The 18,066-nt window shown below is 39.2% G+C and overlaps 1 protein-coding gene across 4 annotated transcripts in view; it reads left to right on the forward strand.

Moving 5' to 3' along the window:
• Positions 1-17,774, forward strand: part of RNF144B (ring finger protein 144B) — a 259,881-nt gene extending 242,107 nt beyond the window's left edge. For all 4 annotated transcript variants that reach the window (XM_069092485.1, XM_069092484.1, XM_069092486.1 and 1 more), the window contains 4 exons: positions 1,042-1,246; positions 3,111-3,255; positions 7,196-7,285; positions 8,902-17,774. In XM_069092485.1, coding sequence (XP_068948586.1) covers positions 1,042-1,246; positions 3,111-3,255; positions 7,196-7,285; positions 8,902-9,042 — 581 coding nt within the window. In that variant the 3' untranslated portion in view covers positions 9,043-17,774. The remainder of the gene's footprint in view (positions 1-1,041; positions 1,247-3,110; positions 3,256-7,195; positions 7,286-8,901) is intronic.
• The last annotated feature ends 292 nt before the right edge of the window (positions 17,775-18,066 follow it).

Genomic DNA, 18,066 nt, shown 5'->3' on the forward strand with positions numbered 1-18,066 from the left:
TGTTGTCCTCTGAAGAGAAAGATACCACACATATCACATCACATCCATGTGATGTTTTGATTGAATCTTGCCTGCTCCATGAAATCCTTATCCCATGTTTATAATGCATCTGGACCTTTCTCCTTTCTCTTTTTTGGATAACTTGTACCCCTTTGGTTCGTTTCTAGTGTTTCACTCTTGTGGAAGTATGAAAAAGCTTATTATAATTCTGTGGCTTTAAACTCTGATCATAGCAGTGGAAAGAGCCTTGGACCCTAGAGTCAAAGGACCTGGATTTGAATCCCACCTCAGATGCTCACCTTTGTAACCTTGGGCAAGTCCCTTAACCTCCTTGGGATTTAGTTTTCCTCATCTATGTCATGGAAAGGTTAGACTAGATGGTCTTTGAGATATAGTTTTTAGCTCTAGTTCTGTAGCTCCAAGATATATTTTTACCTGTGATAAGCTTCCCCATTTGCTTCATTTTCCTTTGTTAATTAGAGGAAATCACTATAACCTGTTTCCTAAGGCTGTTGTGAGGGTCAAATGCCAAAGGGAAGGTGCAGATCTGTGTATGAACAAAAAAAGTTGCATACCTGGCAGACTCATCACATCCAAGATTTCTTGAAAATAGAGGCGAGTGGCCATTTCAGGAGACTGTGATTGCTGTGTGTGTGTGTGTGTGTGTGTGTGTATTTTGAGTTCTTAAGACAAACACTTCTGAAAGGGGGTTTATTTTGTGAGTGGTAATTACTCTCCTTGTTAATTCATTTTTCATTGAACTTTGTCATCAGGGCATGAGATCAGTGGCAAGCACATTTCACAATATGGGGTGGAGGGAGGGGAATGATCAGGGACCAAGTAAATTAAGTATGGGTTCAATGAAGGGGAAGTTAGTAGAAATAGTTGTCCTTGGCAGCACTCTGCTATGTAAGCATTAGGTTACAAACACCCTAATTTCCAGATAATGGTTTTTGTACAGCTCTCAAAATCAGGACTCATGACTTAAGTCAAGACCCTAGTAAGAGAATTCATCCATCATTTTCTTTCTTTTTATTCCAGAAGTCCATTTGGACCCTTGCCGGACATGGTGTCCTGTTGCTGACTGCCAGACTGTGTGCCATATTGAACAGAACAATTCAGGACAGCCCACAAAGGTTGAATGTCCTTCTTGTCACCTGACGTTCTGCTCATGTTGCAAAGATACCTGGCATGCTGATCGCTCTTGCCGGGACAGCCAACCTGTTGTCTTGCCAACAGAACATGGGTGAGACTGAATTAAATTTCTTAGAGATCTGTTATCTCAACCAGGGAGATTATAGTAGCGATTCCTTTAGTGTGAAGGGTTGCTGCCAAAGCCCTTTCCAACTTTCAAGTTCTGTGATCTACCAACTTTTCTAGAAGCCTTAAATGCTCTTTCCAGGGTTTTAAATACCTTCAGTGTGGCATGGAGTAACCGCTTTTTCTACTTTCTTTAGGAGTATACATGAATGTCATAAAAATGCTCCTGCAGTTGAGAGTATTTCTTAAGACATTATTTAGGGCTAAAAGATATTCCAGGTATTATTGAAGGTACAGAGTTTTTCATTTGGTTTCCTTTGCCTCATTCGGTGTTGGGAGAGTCACTGTGGTTGGTAGGAACTCAATGGGCAATCCTGGTTCAGCCATATATCTACTTCCTTATTTATTGTCTATGTGTCTCAATCTACCTGCTTGTATTTATTGGATGGGGCAAGAAATTTTATTCTCCTACGTTCCTCCAAAGGATGTTTTGAGATCTGGTTACTGAGTAAAAAATATCATATTGCATTGAAAACATTCACAAGGAAAGGAATCTTCTTAAAATGCAATGAATACTTACTGTCACATAGTTTGTACATTATGTAAGAAATCAAGTTCTTTGAAGGTGGTACCCCTGCTTGGGAGGTGGTGAGATATGAATCAGTAAAACTTGTACCATCTGGTTCTAGGAGGTTTTTTATTAAAACAGGAGCTGCCTGAGTATGACCTTTGTGTTTGATCCCTGGTTTTGCTTGGGGCTATGAGTGTTCTGTATTAACAGTAACATAGAAACCAGTGTTACAATCCATTCGATGGAAAGACCCCAGCACTGCTTCCAAGCTGGTAATGTAGCTTTTTAGGATTCTCAGTGTTATTACTGACATATCTTAATGTCCTTGGATTAAACATGAACAATTAACAGGGTTAAAGGCATAGTACAGATTACAGGCAGGTTTAATAGACTGATAATAGTCAAACCTTGACTAGCCATTCCTGTCTTTCTCACACTGTGGTTGTTATATCTTTGATGGCCCTTTGTAGCTGACTAGGGGTGCTGGCAATGATTCATTCTTCTTCTTCCTGCTTTTCACCCCCTCCCCCTCTCCTGGTGATTTCAACATTATTACCTACTATCTCATCCCAGTCTGAGGGGGGTGGGGTGGGGATGTCACAGTTAGTTTATTTAACTCATTATCTTATAAGCAGCATAAATATTTGTCATTTCTGTCTCATATGTTGTTCATTATTCAAGTCTTGATTTTGCTTTCTAATTCTTAACATGTAGATGACTGTTTTTTAATCCTGGGCTTAATTAATTCTCCTACTTCATAGCTTACTCCTAGGGATTTCTCTTACAGTCACTGTGCACAAGGAATACCAATTCATGTTTTATGCTAGCTTAGCAAATCACAGTTAGAGAGATAAATCTACCCCAATAAAAATAATAACCGTGCATTCCAAAGCCAAATGTAAATTGATTTTTGGTTATCCTGACTTTTGAGCTCCTTATGACATATTTGGGGTCTGTTGACCTTCTATCCTCAATTTTCCAACCTCCCCCCCAAAATCACATGGATGCACATTTGTGACTTCTGTGCAGGCATGTGTAGACACAAACATACACATACACCAGCATGGATAATATGAAGTTGACTTTAATTGCTGTCACTGTCACTGCTGGAAATTCAATAGAGATCCTTTCTAAGAAGGATGCTATGTTTTACTTAGACCTTAGGTCTTACTTAGACCTCTTTCCTCACCTATCATCCTACTTAGTTGATACAGTGGTAGTTCTTGCTAATTGAATAGTCAACATTTATTTTCTTGCTCCTTATCCTTTCTTTTTCAAGGGCCCTCATTGGAATGGATACGGAATCTCCCATTAAACAGTGCCCTGTTTGCCGGGTCTACATTGAACGGAATGAAGGTTGTGCTCAGATGATGTGTAAGAATTGTAAGCACACATTCTGCTGGTACTGTCTCCAGAACCTGGATGTAAGTTATCACGGTTGACCCCCATTCCATGGGGTGTTTGTCTCAACTCACATGACTGAGAGCTGGCATCCTACCTGTTTTCATTTTTTAATATGTCTAGTGGTCTTGAAACAGAAAATTTGTTTTTCCTAAGAAAAAGGACTTCCTCAACTTTAACTGTTCGTTCTGTAGATCCTTCTCTGAAGGCTTTCTCAGCTGGTGGAATTGGGAGCATTGCCTTAACTGTTCATCAGCATTTATTAAGTGCCTGCTGTGTGTCAGGCACTGTGCTAAGCACTAGAGATACAAGGAAAGGCAAAAGACGGATAGCCCCTTCCCTCAAGGAGCTTACAGTCTAATGGGAGAAGACAGCACATAAAAAGAAGTTGGCAGAGGGAAGCAAAGAGTGCCTTACTCAAAGACAGAAGTCCAAAGGAGTACAACTAGTTAGGAACTGAAAATATGGCTACCCTGGGTGCCCTCCTTAAATGGAAGATCTTGGAGTAGCTCTCAATGTCCATCCTCCTCCCGGAGGGAGGGAGGGCTCCCAGTGCCTGGGCTCACTAGATAAAGTTTGCTTTGGGAGCAGCATTTATTCTCTGGGTAATACTTTGGCATATTCCCAAACCACTAAGTTGTTCTGTCTCTGAACTTGGAATAGAATTCACTTTGTCCCATAAATATAATACATTTATCCTCACTCCACCTCCCATAGAATGTAAGTGTCTTGAGTGGATGGGACATTTTGGGGAGGAGATTGTATTTATATTCTTAACATCTAGGATAATACTTTCAATGTAATAGGGCCTTGGTAAGTTCTTCTTGGACTAGATGAGTTTATAAGCTATTCTGAAGGTAGTTCTCCATCCATGTACACATAAGCCAATGCTGCTTTTCTATATTTAGGAACCCTTTCCTAGGTAATAGTCTTTGGTCCAGTTATCATTCTTCATCTCCTTCTCTCTTCTTTCCACCCCAATAACCTTTGCTTCCTTTAAAATTAATTTAGCCTTAATTAGCCCATAGTCAAGTGTTAATCTCCAGAGCAAGAAAGGAAGGAGTAGAGAAGGATTGGTGAGAAGGCCCATGTGGGGTTCAGTGCCCTAGAGTGCCAGGCGATTTGAGTTTGATTAGAAGTGACTACAAATTTTACATGCAAAAATTCATCTCTCTAAGTTCAGTCATGATACAACACAGTCATTCTAGGGTTACTGCTGATATTCATGTATCATGTATACCAAACTTTAAGGGCTACATTCTTCAAATCTGATGGTCTGCAGTATTTGCTGAGCACAGTGTTTCTCAACCCTTTCTTTTACTTGGTTGGGATAATTAATGTAGATCAGAGGTTCTTAACCTTCCTTCTGTCGTGGATCCCTTTGGACATCTGGTAAAGAAAGACTATGAACTCCTTCCCAGAATAATGTTTTCAAATGTATAAAAGACATAGGATTACAACTAAATACAGTTTTAAAATACAGTTTTCAAAATACTAACAAAACAAATTCTTGGACCCTAGGTTAAGAACTTCTGCTATGGTTGTTCTTAATCATCTGGCACATATCCTTTTATCTGGTGTGTCAATTCATTCCCACCAAATTGGTTGACTAGAGTTGATGGACAAGAGATTGTAAATTTCTTAAGGTTTCTTTCTTTTTTTCCTTTTTGTATCCTTAGTGCCTGGTACAGGGCACTGTACTTAATAGGAACTTAATAAATATTTGTTGAATTGAAATGAGCAGCTTGTATGTAGTGTAGTCTTAAATGCCAGCTGATTGTTCATTTAACATGAATTAGTGTTTTTGTTCATCCCTTGCCTAAGGTCAAACCCATCAAAATGAAACCCATTATCCAACATGAATCCCAGACAGAGACGCTATAACCTGTTTGGTCAAATGGTTGCTTTTGCCTATCCACAAAGACTTTTTTTTAATTGTTAATGGTCAGGCTCTTGATCTAGACAGAAATTAATATGGCAACAGAACTCCTTCCCAGGCTATGGCTTTTTAGGTACTTTGATTTTAACCCTTTTGAGAAAGACCATCGAAGGAAGCCTGCTACAATTATAAAATGGGACATTTTGCAAGAGGAATTAAAACAGGATTGTATAACCCCTTGTTGGCATATGGAGCTTTGTGAGTAATTAAAATGAATTCATTTGAGGATAAATGAATGATAGAATTGTCGATTTTCTCTTCATTCTATTAGTCTATTAGAAGGGGCCATATTCAGATTCTGGGCTCATGACATACTTATGCCTTCTGTAGGAAACAAAGAGATAAATGTGCATGCCAGACCTCAGTCTTCTTTGGCAGATTGATTTGTTTTGGTGAATGGTGCTGCAAAGAACACACAGTTCTGGCACTTGAGATGAGACGAGGCAGATGTTAGATGGCTCATAACACTGACATCAGATGTGGAAGGAAGCATCTCATTCTATTCATCATTTTCCTATTCATAATTTTTGTTCTGTTTAAACCAGTGGTGTCGACATTGGATGCTCATCCAGCTGTGTTGCTTTGTGCACATTTCAGATGGTGGGTGTCTGGCTTCTAGGAATGTTCTAAGAATGGGGCTTCAGGTGTAATTGTCCAAATCTCAATCTTGGGCATTTAAGCAAAGAATTATTTCAGATTTCTCTTGCTTATTTTGATACATTTGTAAATCAATTTTTATTGTAATACTTTGAATCCTAGATTGATCCAACTTCTTCAAGGGATCTAGGATCTCACTTATGTGGGTTACCTCCCTAGCAAGGGATCTCACATGCCTAGAGGTCCTATGACACTCTTGTCCATGTCGTTCCATCAGGGGATCATTCTTAAGAGCATTTCTTGCCATCATGTGCCTAGTCCCTTCCCTAATTTTACAAGGGGAAGACATACAATATGTTTGAAGATGAGTAAATATAGGATGAATACAAAATTAATGCACAGGGAATTATTGGAGGGGAGAGGATCTAATAGCCAAGGGGGTTGAATCGAGAAAGGCTTCTTAAAGGAGGTGTCACAGAGTGGGGTAGAGAGAGGAATCTAGGTATAAAGGACCATCTATGCAAAGCTTGGAGACGAGACCACATTGGTTTCTCCGATTCCTTTCGAACTTACTACCTATACCACATTATTAAGAGCTTGTAAATACTGCTTTGTTTTCTAATTGTACCACACAGTTTAGCACATACAGATAATCATACTGTTGGAATGATTTAGTGCTATTCTTTTCACTTGAATTTTGTGCGAATCTCATTTCCCCAATAGGCACCTGTGGACTGTCTTTTATTCCCCCATGATACCTAGCTCAGGGATAGCCATATTAGGTATTCATAAAGTACTCTTCCACTATTTTATGAAGGGCTTATCTGCCCATACAAGACACCATATATTTAAGAGAGGACTGGTATGTGCAAAGATGATTTAACTCCCTTTTAGAAATATGTAGGAACTTTTTCTGATTTCTACCTATTTACATGTGGTAATATCTGAAGCCACCCAACTACATGTCTGAAGGCTTGCTGGGAGGTATATTTGATAATAAAATTTACCTTTAATTCCTGAAGCTCCTCTTGGCAGAGTTGTAATTAGGAATCTATTTTGTTTGTTTGTACTGAGGTCAAGTCCTACAAACCATGCCCAAGGCAAGTAACATGAAAGGTGACCTAATTTGAGGGGGATGAACATTGCCCCATGGTAGGGAGACAGAGGCCCTGGGATGCCAGTGCATGACCTCTCCTAGTCAGGCTGCTGTGGGTATGCGTGCAGTATCGGGGAGGGGTGAGGTAACCTCATTTTGCTAAAAGGACTTCAGGGGCTATCAGCATCCTCTAAATTTGGTGTCCTCGGCAAAGCCCCAGTTATTTAGCCCTAGTTACAGTTCTGACACTTGGTGGGAAAGATTTAATTAGCCATGTACTCTGCTCTCAGTTTCAAGTGGCTGCTGACTGGGACTCCCTCCTTTCTTTCAGAATGACATTTTCCTCAGGCATTATGATAAAGGGCCATGTCGGAATAAACTGGGTCACTCCAGAGCCTCTGTGATGTGGAACCGAACACAGGTACTGACGTGATTTGAAAGACAGTGATGGAATAAGTTAGGTGTGCTGTGTCTAGGAGGATTTCTGTCTGGGAAGCTTCCTGTTTTATATAGTATAGCTCGTTGTAAGTGACAGAGGAGCATGACAGCCTAGCACAAAAGGCCATATATGAGGCTGAGTAAGAGTAACAGACCCTCAGAAAAGCAGAAGAGTGTTCTGGATATTGCATATAGCAACAGGTAGTGTTTAGTGGATAGAGTTCCAGGCTTTCAATCAAGAAGATCTCAATTCAGATCCTACCATTGATTCTTCCTAGTTGTATGGCCCTGGGCAAGTCACTTAATTTTTATCCTCATGGGTAAAACAAAAAGATTGGATTTCATGGCCTCCGAGGTCTCTTTCCAGCTTTAAATCTATGATGCTGTGGTTCTGTATAGAATTGGAAGCACTTATTCTCTGTTATCCTGACACAAGGAGGAATTATTCTGGTTTCCTGCCATGAGCATATGTCTAAGAGAAGTTAAAGTAGACCCAGGAGACCCTTGAGTTTATTGCTGTCACTTAGCTACTCTGATCATATGGTATGTGTATAAATTATAAAGCAGGTCCAGACATAGTGGCTTAGTTATTTCCTCCACCCAGAATTGTTTTGAGTTCATTAAAGATCCCTTGCTTTTTAGCCAGAGCTATTATTAACGATAACTTGCATTTACATAGTGCTTTAAGTCCCTTTAGGGGAAGCTAGGGAGTATAGTCGATAGAGCATCAGGCCTGGAGTCAGGAAGACTCATCTTCCTGAGTTCAAATCTGACCTCAGACACTTACTAGCTGTGTGACCCCGTGCAAGTCACTGAACCTTGTTTGCCTCCATTTCTACATCTGTAAAATGAGCTGTAGAAGGAAATGGCAAACCACTCCAATATCTTTGCCAAGAAAACCCCAAAGGAGTCATGAACAGTCAGACAAGACTGAAAAAATGATTTGAAAAGTCTAATTATCTCATTTGGGCCTCACTACAGCTTCATAACACAATATTAATTATTATTTATATATAATATATAATGTAATTGTATATTATACATTACATAAACAATATAATTATATGTAGTATATATAAATATAATATACATATTATATATAATATAGTAATATATTATATATAAATTTATAAATATATTATATAAAATAATATATCTTAATTATCCCTGTTTTATAGATGAAAAAATTGAGATCACGTAAGATTAAATGCCTTACCCATGGTCAAACAGCTGCTAATTCTCAGAGACAGGATTTGAACTCAGGTTTTCCTGACTCTCTGACTCCCAAACCCGGTGTTGTACCTCTGTGTGATGTTGCATCACCTAACCTCCTGTACATTGGTATTAGTTACTTACTGCAGAGGGAGTTGTCATTTTTGTTCATGCCAGGGTTGACGACAGAGCTAGATTTGGAGCCGGACTCTTGGCTGCTCATTGTGTTTTCCTGCTTCTGCAGCTCTGGCTCAAGCTGTGGCTGGACCACAGTTAAGACTCATGATTATTGTTTCCTGTGTGTGTGTTAAAGTGGACTCATGTGTACTGTACTATAAGAACACTTGATTATTGGCTTATACTCTACTCTTGTCTTTAATTTTTCAGGTTGTAGGGATTCTTGTGGGATTGGGCATCATAGCCTTGGTGACCTCTCCTCTGCTGCTGCTGGCCTCCCCCTGTATCATCTGCTGTGTTTGCAAATCCTGTCGGGGCAAGAAGAAAAAGCATGACCCGCCGACTACCTAAAATCCTGCACCTTGTGGGCATGTGAGGTATCCTGAGTGATGATCCGGTTATGGTGCCCTCCTTAGCAGACTCATCTCCTTATCCTTGCCAACCTTTGGAAGTGCCTATTGTCTACAGGCTTTGAACTTGTTTTCAAGTCTTCAGTGTGGGGAAAGACTAAGCTTTGTGTTACTGTTTGAAGAAGGCCTGGTTTTGAAGCCCGGATTATAAATGCGGAATGTCTGGAAACTTTGGGGTTGAATGGGAAGGACCAGCATCATTTTGTCATCTGAAGCTCTATGATTTCTAGACTGGTCATCTTGCAGCCAAGTAGAAGGAGCCTGAAGAAACATGTCCTGTTAACAAGAAACTGAGTTGCCTTGATTATTACATGTTTGACAGGAGTGGTGGGGAGGCTTAACCTGAAGCTCTATGATTGCTGGACTGGATAGAAGGAGGAGCCTGAGGAAACATCTCCTCTTAGAACAAACTGTATTGCCATGCTTATAGGAGTGGTGGGGGAGAGAGCTGGAAATGCTGTCTTGGCTAGATATGTTTATTTTTCTACCAGATACAGTAGAAAGGACAGGCACAAAATCTTTAGTGTGTGTGTATGTGGGTGGGGGGAGTGTGGAGGTGGGGAAGGATTCACTTAACAAAGGAAAGATCTAAGACATAGCCAACTATATATCTTGGGGATGAATTTGTAGAAATGGTATCTCTCCTTCTTCTGTAAAGGTAGAAATAGGCCAAGTGGTTGGTAGGTAGGGGTGCCATGTTCACAGTATCTGAAGAAAGTTCTTGGTTGTTTCCTTGTAGCCTCACCCTGGGGAAGAGAAGCCCTCAGAAGGGGTCTCAGTTTTGAATAATTCAATTCATGGAATGAGAGTAATGGTAATATGCCTGTTCCAACATTTCCACATAGCAAGTTTAATTTTCCTAGGAGAACCACGTTCGCTAGTTAGAGAACCCATTTTAGAAATGTGTTTAATGTGAGAGGAAAGGGGTCGAAATGATCAAAAGCCTCTGAAGCCTCCTAAAGAAGACTGTAGGCACCATAGTTTGGCCCTATAGTCTTGAAGCTTTAAGATGTAGAATGGGCCCTAAAAGCAAATCCCATCAGCAAATATACGTCATAAGTCCCCTGTCTATTCCATCTGGTCTCTACCTTGAAAGAAATCCCCATTGCACATCCATGTGAAGCCAGTCAAGAAATACCCAAATGTTATGAAGATAAACGGTTCCTAAGAAGAGGAATGAAAATGAAATCATCCCTTTCAAATTGAATATACTCTATTTTGAACTGGCCACTAGATCTGTTACTGACTGAGTATGTCCTGTATATTGTCATAGCAATAGAGAATAGGGCTTCAATGCGGTGCCATGATGGAATGCAGCATTTTTTAGTTCCCTCAACATTTTTCTTTTAGAGCAGGTTCTCCCACTGACTGAGCAAAAGATGTGAATTTCCAGTGTACATAGATACTGTCTTTGAAGTCTACAGTCCCATCTCACCCCCTTAGTTGGCAGCTGCTTGAGTTTCTGTAGCCAGACAGAAAGCCAGTGACCTAGAGGTCAGTTTCTGATGATAAGCTTCTCTGTGCTTAGGTTGGTCCTCATAGGTCAATGGGGCCTTTCCTTCAGCCCATAATCGTGGCTGTTATCTCTTGATGGGGGACCCATTAGAGCCACCAAGATGGTCAGCCTTTTAGAACCCTCCATAACCCAGTGAGACCTCTAGGTAGAGGACCTTAGTGAAAAAGCACTAAATGGAGCGCTAATTTTCAAAACCAATTTATAATAGGTTGGTTGAGATAAAAATGCACAAACACCATTTTTCTGAGATTTATGTCACGTTATGGATGTTTGTGGGTCTGCTTTTCCTATAGCTCCATAACTTTTAAGGACATTTATAGTATATGTTTGGTTGGTAGTCTATGCTCAGTGCATAAAAAATTAAATGAATTTTGATCCTAGGGGTTCGTGGTTATCTTCCTCTAAAGTTAAAGACTATTTAAAAACTATCTGGATATACAGTATTTGCTGATACACTTGGCTAGTTGACATAGATGATTGCCTTAGTACAGGTTCCAGTTGGTCACATATGCATTATTAAAGGGCAAAGGTTTGCTCAAGCAAGAAGGTAGTGGGGATATACATTCTTAAAGCACTTTAAGTCATACTTGTTACATATTGATTTGTCTTTTTTGGGGGGGGTATTCCCAGCACTTAGTATAGTGCTTGTCACACAGTAAGCACTTAATAAAGGCTTCTCAGTTGATGGTGTCATATTAAACGTGAACATTTTTATGATTTATAAAGGTTATGGATCAAAACTCTGGGGAAACTTATGGCATGGCCTCCAACCAAAAATACGTTAAAGTTCTTTGAATAGTTATGCAAACATCATTGCTTTTCATTGTCTCCCTGCCCACCTTCCTCTTGTTTTTCCCTTGAGAGGGCAAACACCTATTGCTGGTGGTGTCATGTCATGCTCTGTGCTGTCATGGAATGGTTACTGACTGTTTCCTCCCGGGAGCATCTTATCTCAGTGTTGGCAAGGGGGTTTCTTTTTTTTCTTTCTTTTTTTTTGGAGGGAAATTGGGGTTAAACAACTTGCCCAAGGTCACATGGCAGTTTTTGTGTTGTCTGAGGCTAGATTTGAACTCAGGTCCTCCTGACTCCAGGGTCAGCACTCTATTCACTACGCCACCTAGCAACCCTAAGGGGGTTTCTTTATATGATGAAAACAATCATAAGCACTCACAGTAACTTTATTTCTCTGACAGGGAAGACATGAATTTCTCTGGCCACATTTCATACTTTGGTATACTCTTTGCTGCAAAGCAGCTTAAGTCTGGGGCTGATTTTAGTAAGAATAGAAATAGTAGCTAACATTTCTATAGCACTTACAATGTGGCAGGTGCTTTACAATTGTCTCATTTGATCGTCACAACAATCCTGAGAGGTAGGTGCTATTATTATCCTCATTTTACAGATGGAGAGACTGAGGTTAAATGATTTACCCAGGGTCACACAACCAGGAGGTATATGAGACTGGATTTGAATTCAGGTCTTCATGACCCCAGGCCTGGTATTCTATCCAATGTACCACCTATTTACAGCAAGAAAGAGCCTTCAGGACTGGAAAAGAGATGGGGAAAGGAATATCTGTTATTAGGGCAGACCTCAGAAACCTGCCTTCTCAAACGGTGTCTGTGCCTTTGTTTATTGACCTAGGAAACTTTTGAAAGGTTAATATGCAGGCTCAAGAGAAGCCCAGCTAGAGCAAAGGTTTTAAGAAATTAACCCAGTTATATTTTGAAGGATGCCTGAGAGAGGGAAGGTAAGATCTCAGAGTCAACCAAATTATTTGGCAGGTGAGGGACTGAGGCAGTTACTTGAACATTAGACTTTTACTGTGTAGACAGTGTCCCTTAATCTGAGCCATGAAGTCAGCCAGGAGATGCTAAATATAGCTGAAGGTATTGGCAAGTTGGATTAATTATAAACAGGAAGGATTTGTAAATATTCCTGTAAAGCCTGCAATGTGACAATATTAACTAGCCAGATGAAAAGATGAACTTGCACTTTGTCTCCCTAACAGACCTTTTGAGTTCTGATTTTGTCAGCTTATTAATGGTGAGGTTGAAAATCATAGAGGAGCTTAGTCCTGGGGTGCCGTAGCCATGACCTTTAATGGTTGAGGATGTTGTGCTGTCACCATGAGATTTTTATTTTCAAAGTATTACAGTAAAGTAGAGAATTTGGAAGTGAAGACTGACTCTTACTGGGGGTGAACATCTTACAAAGCCTAGATCTGACCAGTTGAAATCCTTACACAGAAACCTTTAGTGACTTTCCTATAAGATGATACAAAGCACAATACCTGGCATTTAAAGCCTTCTGCGCTTGGGCCAGCCTACCTTTCCAAACTTATTTCACACGACTCCTTTTTACATGCCCTTATATTCCTGCCAAAATAGACAACTAATTGTTCCCTGAACATGACATGCCAACTCCCACCACCATACATTTTGTGGAGGTTGTCATCTGTGCCTAGAATATACCACTTCTCTTTGTCTTTCTCAACTTGGGTGCTACGCATTTATGAATTTATTGAGTTATTTTAATTAATTAATTGATGAATTACCTTTATTGGGGGGGATGAGGTAATTGGGGTTAAGTGACTTGCCCAGGATCACACAGCTAGTAATTTTCTGAGGCCAAATTTGATCTTGAGTCCTGACTCTAAGGATAGTGCTGTCTATCCACTACACCACCTAAATGCACCATGAATTTCTCTAATTTGCAACTTCCTCACCCCCAGATGGAAGTGATCTTTCCACTTTCAGTTTTTCCTATGTTGGGATCCTTCACTTCCATTACACTTTACTTTGTATTATATTAGCTGAGAGCATGTTGTATTGCCCTCACCTCCAGTAAAATGTAAGTTTCTTGAGGGCAGGAGCTGACTTAAAAAACAAACAAATTTTCACCCAGCCTTGCATTTAGTAGACCCTTAATAAATGTTTGCTGAATGAATCAATTTCATCTAGAAAATCTCTTTAGCACTTCCTTGATCTTGTTTCTGCTTAAAACAATCCCTTTTATTTAGGTTTCTGGGAGAAGCAAACCAGGAGCATAGCTGCCTAATTAAGTGGCTTTTTAGAATCCTACAAATTCTTGTTCTGGCTGTGATTATTTGCTCTGGTCTTCAAATGCATCCTGAGAAAGCAAATAAGGGATTTCTGCAGCAGCTGGTATCGTGCAGTCCTTTCTGCCCACAGCTTCAAAAACTATACCTTATTATCATTTGTAGATAAATCATTTTTCTGAGCCTCTGATTTTCATTTTCTTTTCTAAAACATTGAAAATCTGAATATTATTACTATTTGTTTTCCCCCCTTCGATCTCTAAATAGTTTTTTTTCTCTTTGTAAATTATAAATAAATGACTGTTCACATGTATATAGATTCACGCATTTAATGCCATATAACTTTAAGGGTAATAGAAATAAAATTGAGAAGAGCAAATTTTCACCTGAATATCATTAATATTTTTAAGGGTTTTACACTATTGCTGGAAGGCCACTATGATCTTAAGGGCCAGTATTTTATCTCCATAATGATATTGGCTTCTCTCTTCTTGCCATTTTCTATTTGTTTAATAGCTTCTTGTTTTATTCTCTTTTATCATCTATGCTTCCTTTTCAATTAAATCTTTAAGAAAATGGTCAAGGGAGTATTAAATTGGAACTTCAGAATGAATAAATAAAACCCCTTCAGTACTTTAATAAAATTGCCCTTATTCGTATTGGTATCTCCTTGGTAAATCTTGTTCTCATGCCTTCTGCAACTGGATGCCTTCAAGTTCAGCAAGCATTTGTTAAATGCCTACTAGGTACATGCAAGCACTGAAGAAAAGGACAGAGGTAAGAACAGGGGTGATTGCTGGATCATCCTCTGTTGACGAATCCAGAATTTCAGACTGAATGACAGACAGCTCTCATCAATGAACCTGTTATCTTATGTTACTACCAGAGGCAGAGGGTGATCTGGAAAGAGCACTGCTTATTGCTTATAGTCAGAGGACCTGGGTTCAAATCCCAGCTCCTGGTCTCTCGGCAAATCTTTGGGCTTTTCAGTTTCCTCCTCTAAAATAAGAGGACAGGGATAACTAGGTGGTGCAGTGAAGAGAGCACCAGACTGGAGTCAGGAGGACCTGAGTTCAAATGCGGCCTCAGACACTTGACACACTTATTAGCTCTGTGACTTTGGTCAAGTCACTTAACCCCAATTGCCCTGTTTTCCCCCCTGCCAAAAAAAAAATAATAAGAGGCCAGACTAGACAACATCTACTATCCCTCCTAGCTCTCAATCCTAGGAGTAACTACTACTCAGCACACCATTGTTGGAAGTTTTGGTCATTTCTGATTTGTGGTTATGTTGCAAGGTGTTAGGAAGCATTGTTAACTAACGTAACCAGTGTTTCCTTTTATTGGTTAAAAAATGTTTTTAAAAATGCATTTGATAATGTTGGAAATCAAGGTTTCATTTATTCAATTGGCCTATAGGGGGAGAGTTGTTTATCCCAAGTAAAAAACTAATTCTAGAAATAGGTTGTTACTCTTACAGTTGAGAAAGCCCCCAAGGATTCTTGCATAGACAGGTGGTAATGGTATCAGATATAATCTGCTCTTGTTAGAGGAATTGGGGCACTGTGTATAGAGAGCCAACCTTGGAACAGGCCAAAGACCTGGGTTCAAGTTCTTCCTTTGACTCAAACTGTGGCCCTGAGTAGGTCTCTCTAAGACTACAAATTGCAGGCAGCAGAGAAAGTGCCAACTTCAGAGTTTTAGAGGAAGTGTTTTTTTTTTTTCAATCGGAGTTCTCTGTACCAATAAAATCCCTGACCCAGTCCCTATCCCTCTACTCCTTGTGTTATCTAAGCACAATGTCTTCTAATTAACAGATGACATAATTCTAAGTTTTCTTAGTTTTGGCAAAATCCGTAAGATCATTTGGAGGACATTTCTATTCATTTAGCCAAATATCCATAATGAGATCTTTTGTAGCACAGCAATATTGTGTAATTTTAAGAAATTGAACTTAAATGTTCAGCAAATTTAAATTTATGTATTTCCAAAGAATTCTTGAATAGCAGGCTTCATAGTCCTTTGGTGATTAACCGATGCTGTACGCAGCCCTTAGTTTCATGTAAATGCTGTGTATTTCAGAAGAAGATTTGATAATCAAGATTATATCATGTTCCAAGTTTTTGGGTATGCTGGAAAACAAACGTTTTCTCAGATCCTAAAACAACGACCTGCACCATACTATCAGAGTACATTTTATTTCTTTACCCTGGATTGTTATTAGATTGGCTGTAAAATAACTTGCATATACAGAGCACTTCTAACTTTTAAAAATTAGTTTGCATAAAATATCTCATTTTATCTTTATACCAGCAATATGAGAGTGAACATGTATCATGTGTATTTCAAAAATGAAGAAACTGAGTCAGAGAAAGGTTGGGTCTTTCTGAAGGTTCCCCAGTTAGTTAATGGAAAGTATACTATATAGTGGAGAGAACAGTAAATGTAGGGTCAAAAGACCTGTTTGTAAGTTCCTGCTCTGCCTCTTAGTAACTGTGAGACCTTGAGCCAGTCACTTCCTCTCTTTCAACCTCAGTGTCCCCATCTGTAAAATATAGATAATATTTTAGATATTTAGATAATATAATAGATAAATTAAGTCATAGGCTTTTTGTGAGACTCATGTGAAATAATAACGTGTACTCCTTTGTCAAGTGCTATGTAAATGTCAATTACTACAGAGGCAGTGTAGCATCAAGGATAAAGTGTTCGACTTAAGTCAGAAACCTGGGTTCAAATCCTGCCTCTGAGTGACCATAGGCAAATTGTTTAATCTCAGGTAATCCTCCAAGATTTAAGTTATAGATGAGTTAAAGATAGATATGGAAGGAGCCCTAACAGGTCCCTAGTATATTATCATTTAAGACCAAGTCAGACTTTAAACCTGGTCCCCAGCTGTCATGTCAACATAAAGTGTTTTACAACTAACCATTCTGCTGAATGTGCCTTCACTCCTGAGAACAATCAAATTTACAAAGTCCATGCTACTTTTTTTCTCACTTTATCATAATTCACAACATAATATAAAAACTCTCTTATCCATGTTAATAGATACTATATCACATGATGGGGTAACTAATACTTTAAAACATCCATTTTTCATTTTTGCCTGTGTATGACTCCATACAAAGTCAATCAGATGTATAGAACCATTCTTATCCTGTGCAAGGGATCTCCTGGAAAATGGAGGGGAAGAGCAAGATTGAGGATAATACATTTGAGAAAAATGTCAAAGGTTCTTGTGTATCTGATGATTTCCTGCTGGAATCCCTGCCACTTAAGTTCTAATTGGCCTCCCCAAGTGTCCCACTAATTACCTGCTCCAAAGAAATACAAAATGGTTTCTTAGATGTTCCGTCCTTAAAATTAAACTTGATTTTGTTAGCTCTTTTTCCTGTTCATGGCATAGTGAGAAAGCAGTTACCACAGATGCCAAATAGCCTCCTACTAGTGCTGCAGTTAAATTCTTCTCCAATTTGTATTTTAGACCTGTGGCCTGATTGTTATGGAAACCTCATTCTTTGGGAAAAAAAAGGCAAGAAATGGAGCACTGAAGGATGAACTATTAGCGTGTGATGTGGGGGAGTAGTTTCTCTCCCTCAAAGTATCAAAAATAAATGATTGTTTTATGCCAGTTCTCTGATATTTTAGATGAAGAATTGATGACCCTTTATCTACTTCAAAGTGGTGAAGAAGAGGAGGCTTTGATCTTTGTGAGATTCAATAAAGTGTGTTTGTGTGTGTGTTTGTATGTGTGTGCTTCAAAAGATGTGTATAAAGAAGTCCAGTGCTACAGTGAATTAATTCTTTTGTTGCATTTAGGGTTTTATCAGTGCAGTTTTCTGCTGAGAGATGTATTTATTTTCATGCCCTGAGTTTCCCGGTTTCTCCTTCCTCTGGTTAAAGTATCTAGGATTCAGTCGTTTGAGGGGAAAGGCCTTGCAATAGGTTAAGGAAATTAAAAAGTTTACTCTTAGTTGTCTCACTTTGTTTTATTCCTTAATGAACTGGATGGATTATTTTTGTTGTAATTGTTACATTGATTAATGACATTTGATTATTTTCCATTTTAAAATAAAACAACATCCAAAAAGTCCTCTTGTGGTATTAACTGGGTGTTGGGGAAATATGAAGAGGGATCGTGGGTCAGTCTTAATGTCGTTTTTGAAGCCCAGCCAGCGTGTTAGACTAAAGTCAAACAAATCCTGAAGACCACACACATCCCTACATAGTTCTCTCCTGAATTCCAGCATGGCTTGGACTTTTGTCCAAGAGGAGCTCAGGAATAATGATGGTCTAGGGAAGACTGGCAGGTGTGGAATGAACTCTTTTTTCTTAGAAGTTCCCATGCATTGTCCTATTGCCTTTGGAAACAGAAGAAGCCCACT

This window comes from Petaurus breviceps, unplaced genomic scaffold (genome assembly GCF_028583685.1).
Source record: "Petaurus breviceps papuanus isolate PSGF00001 unplaced genomic scaffold, PetGlider_PUasm1.0 190, whole genome shotgun sequence".
In the NCBI taxonomy this organism is placed as follows: Eukaryota; Metazoa; Chordata; class Mammalia; order Diprotodontia; family Petauridae; genus Petaurus; species Petaurus breviceps.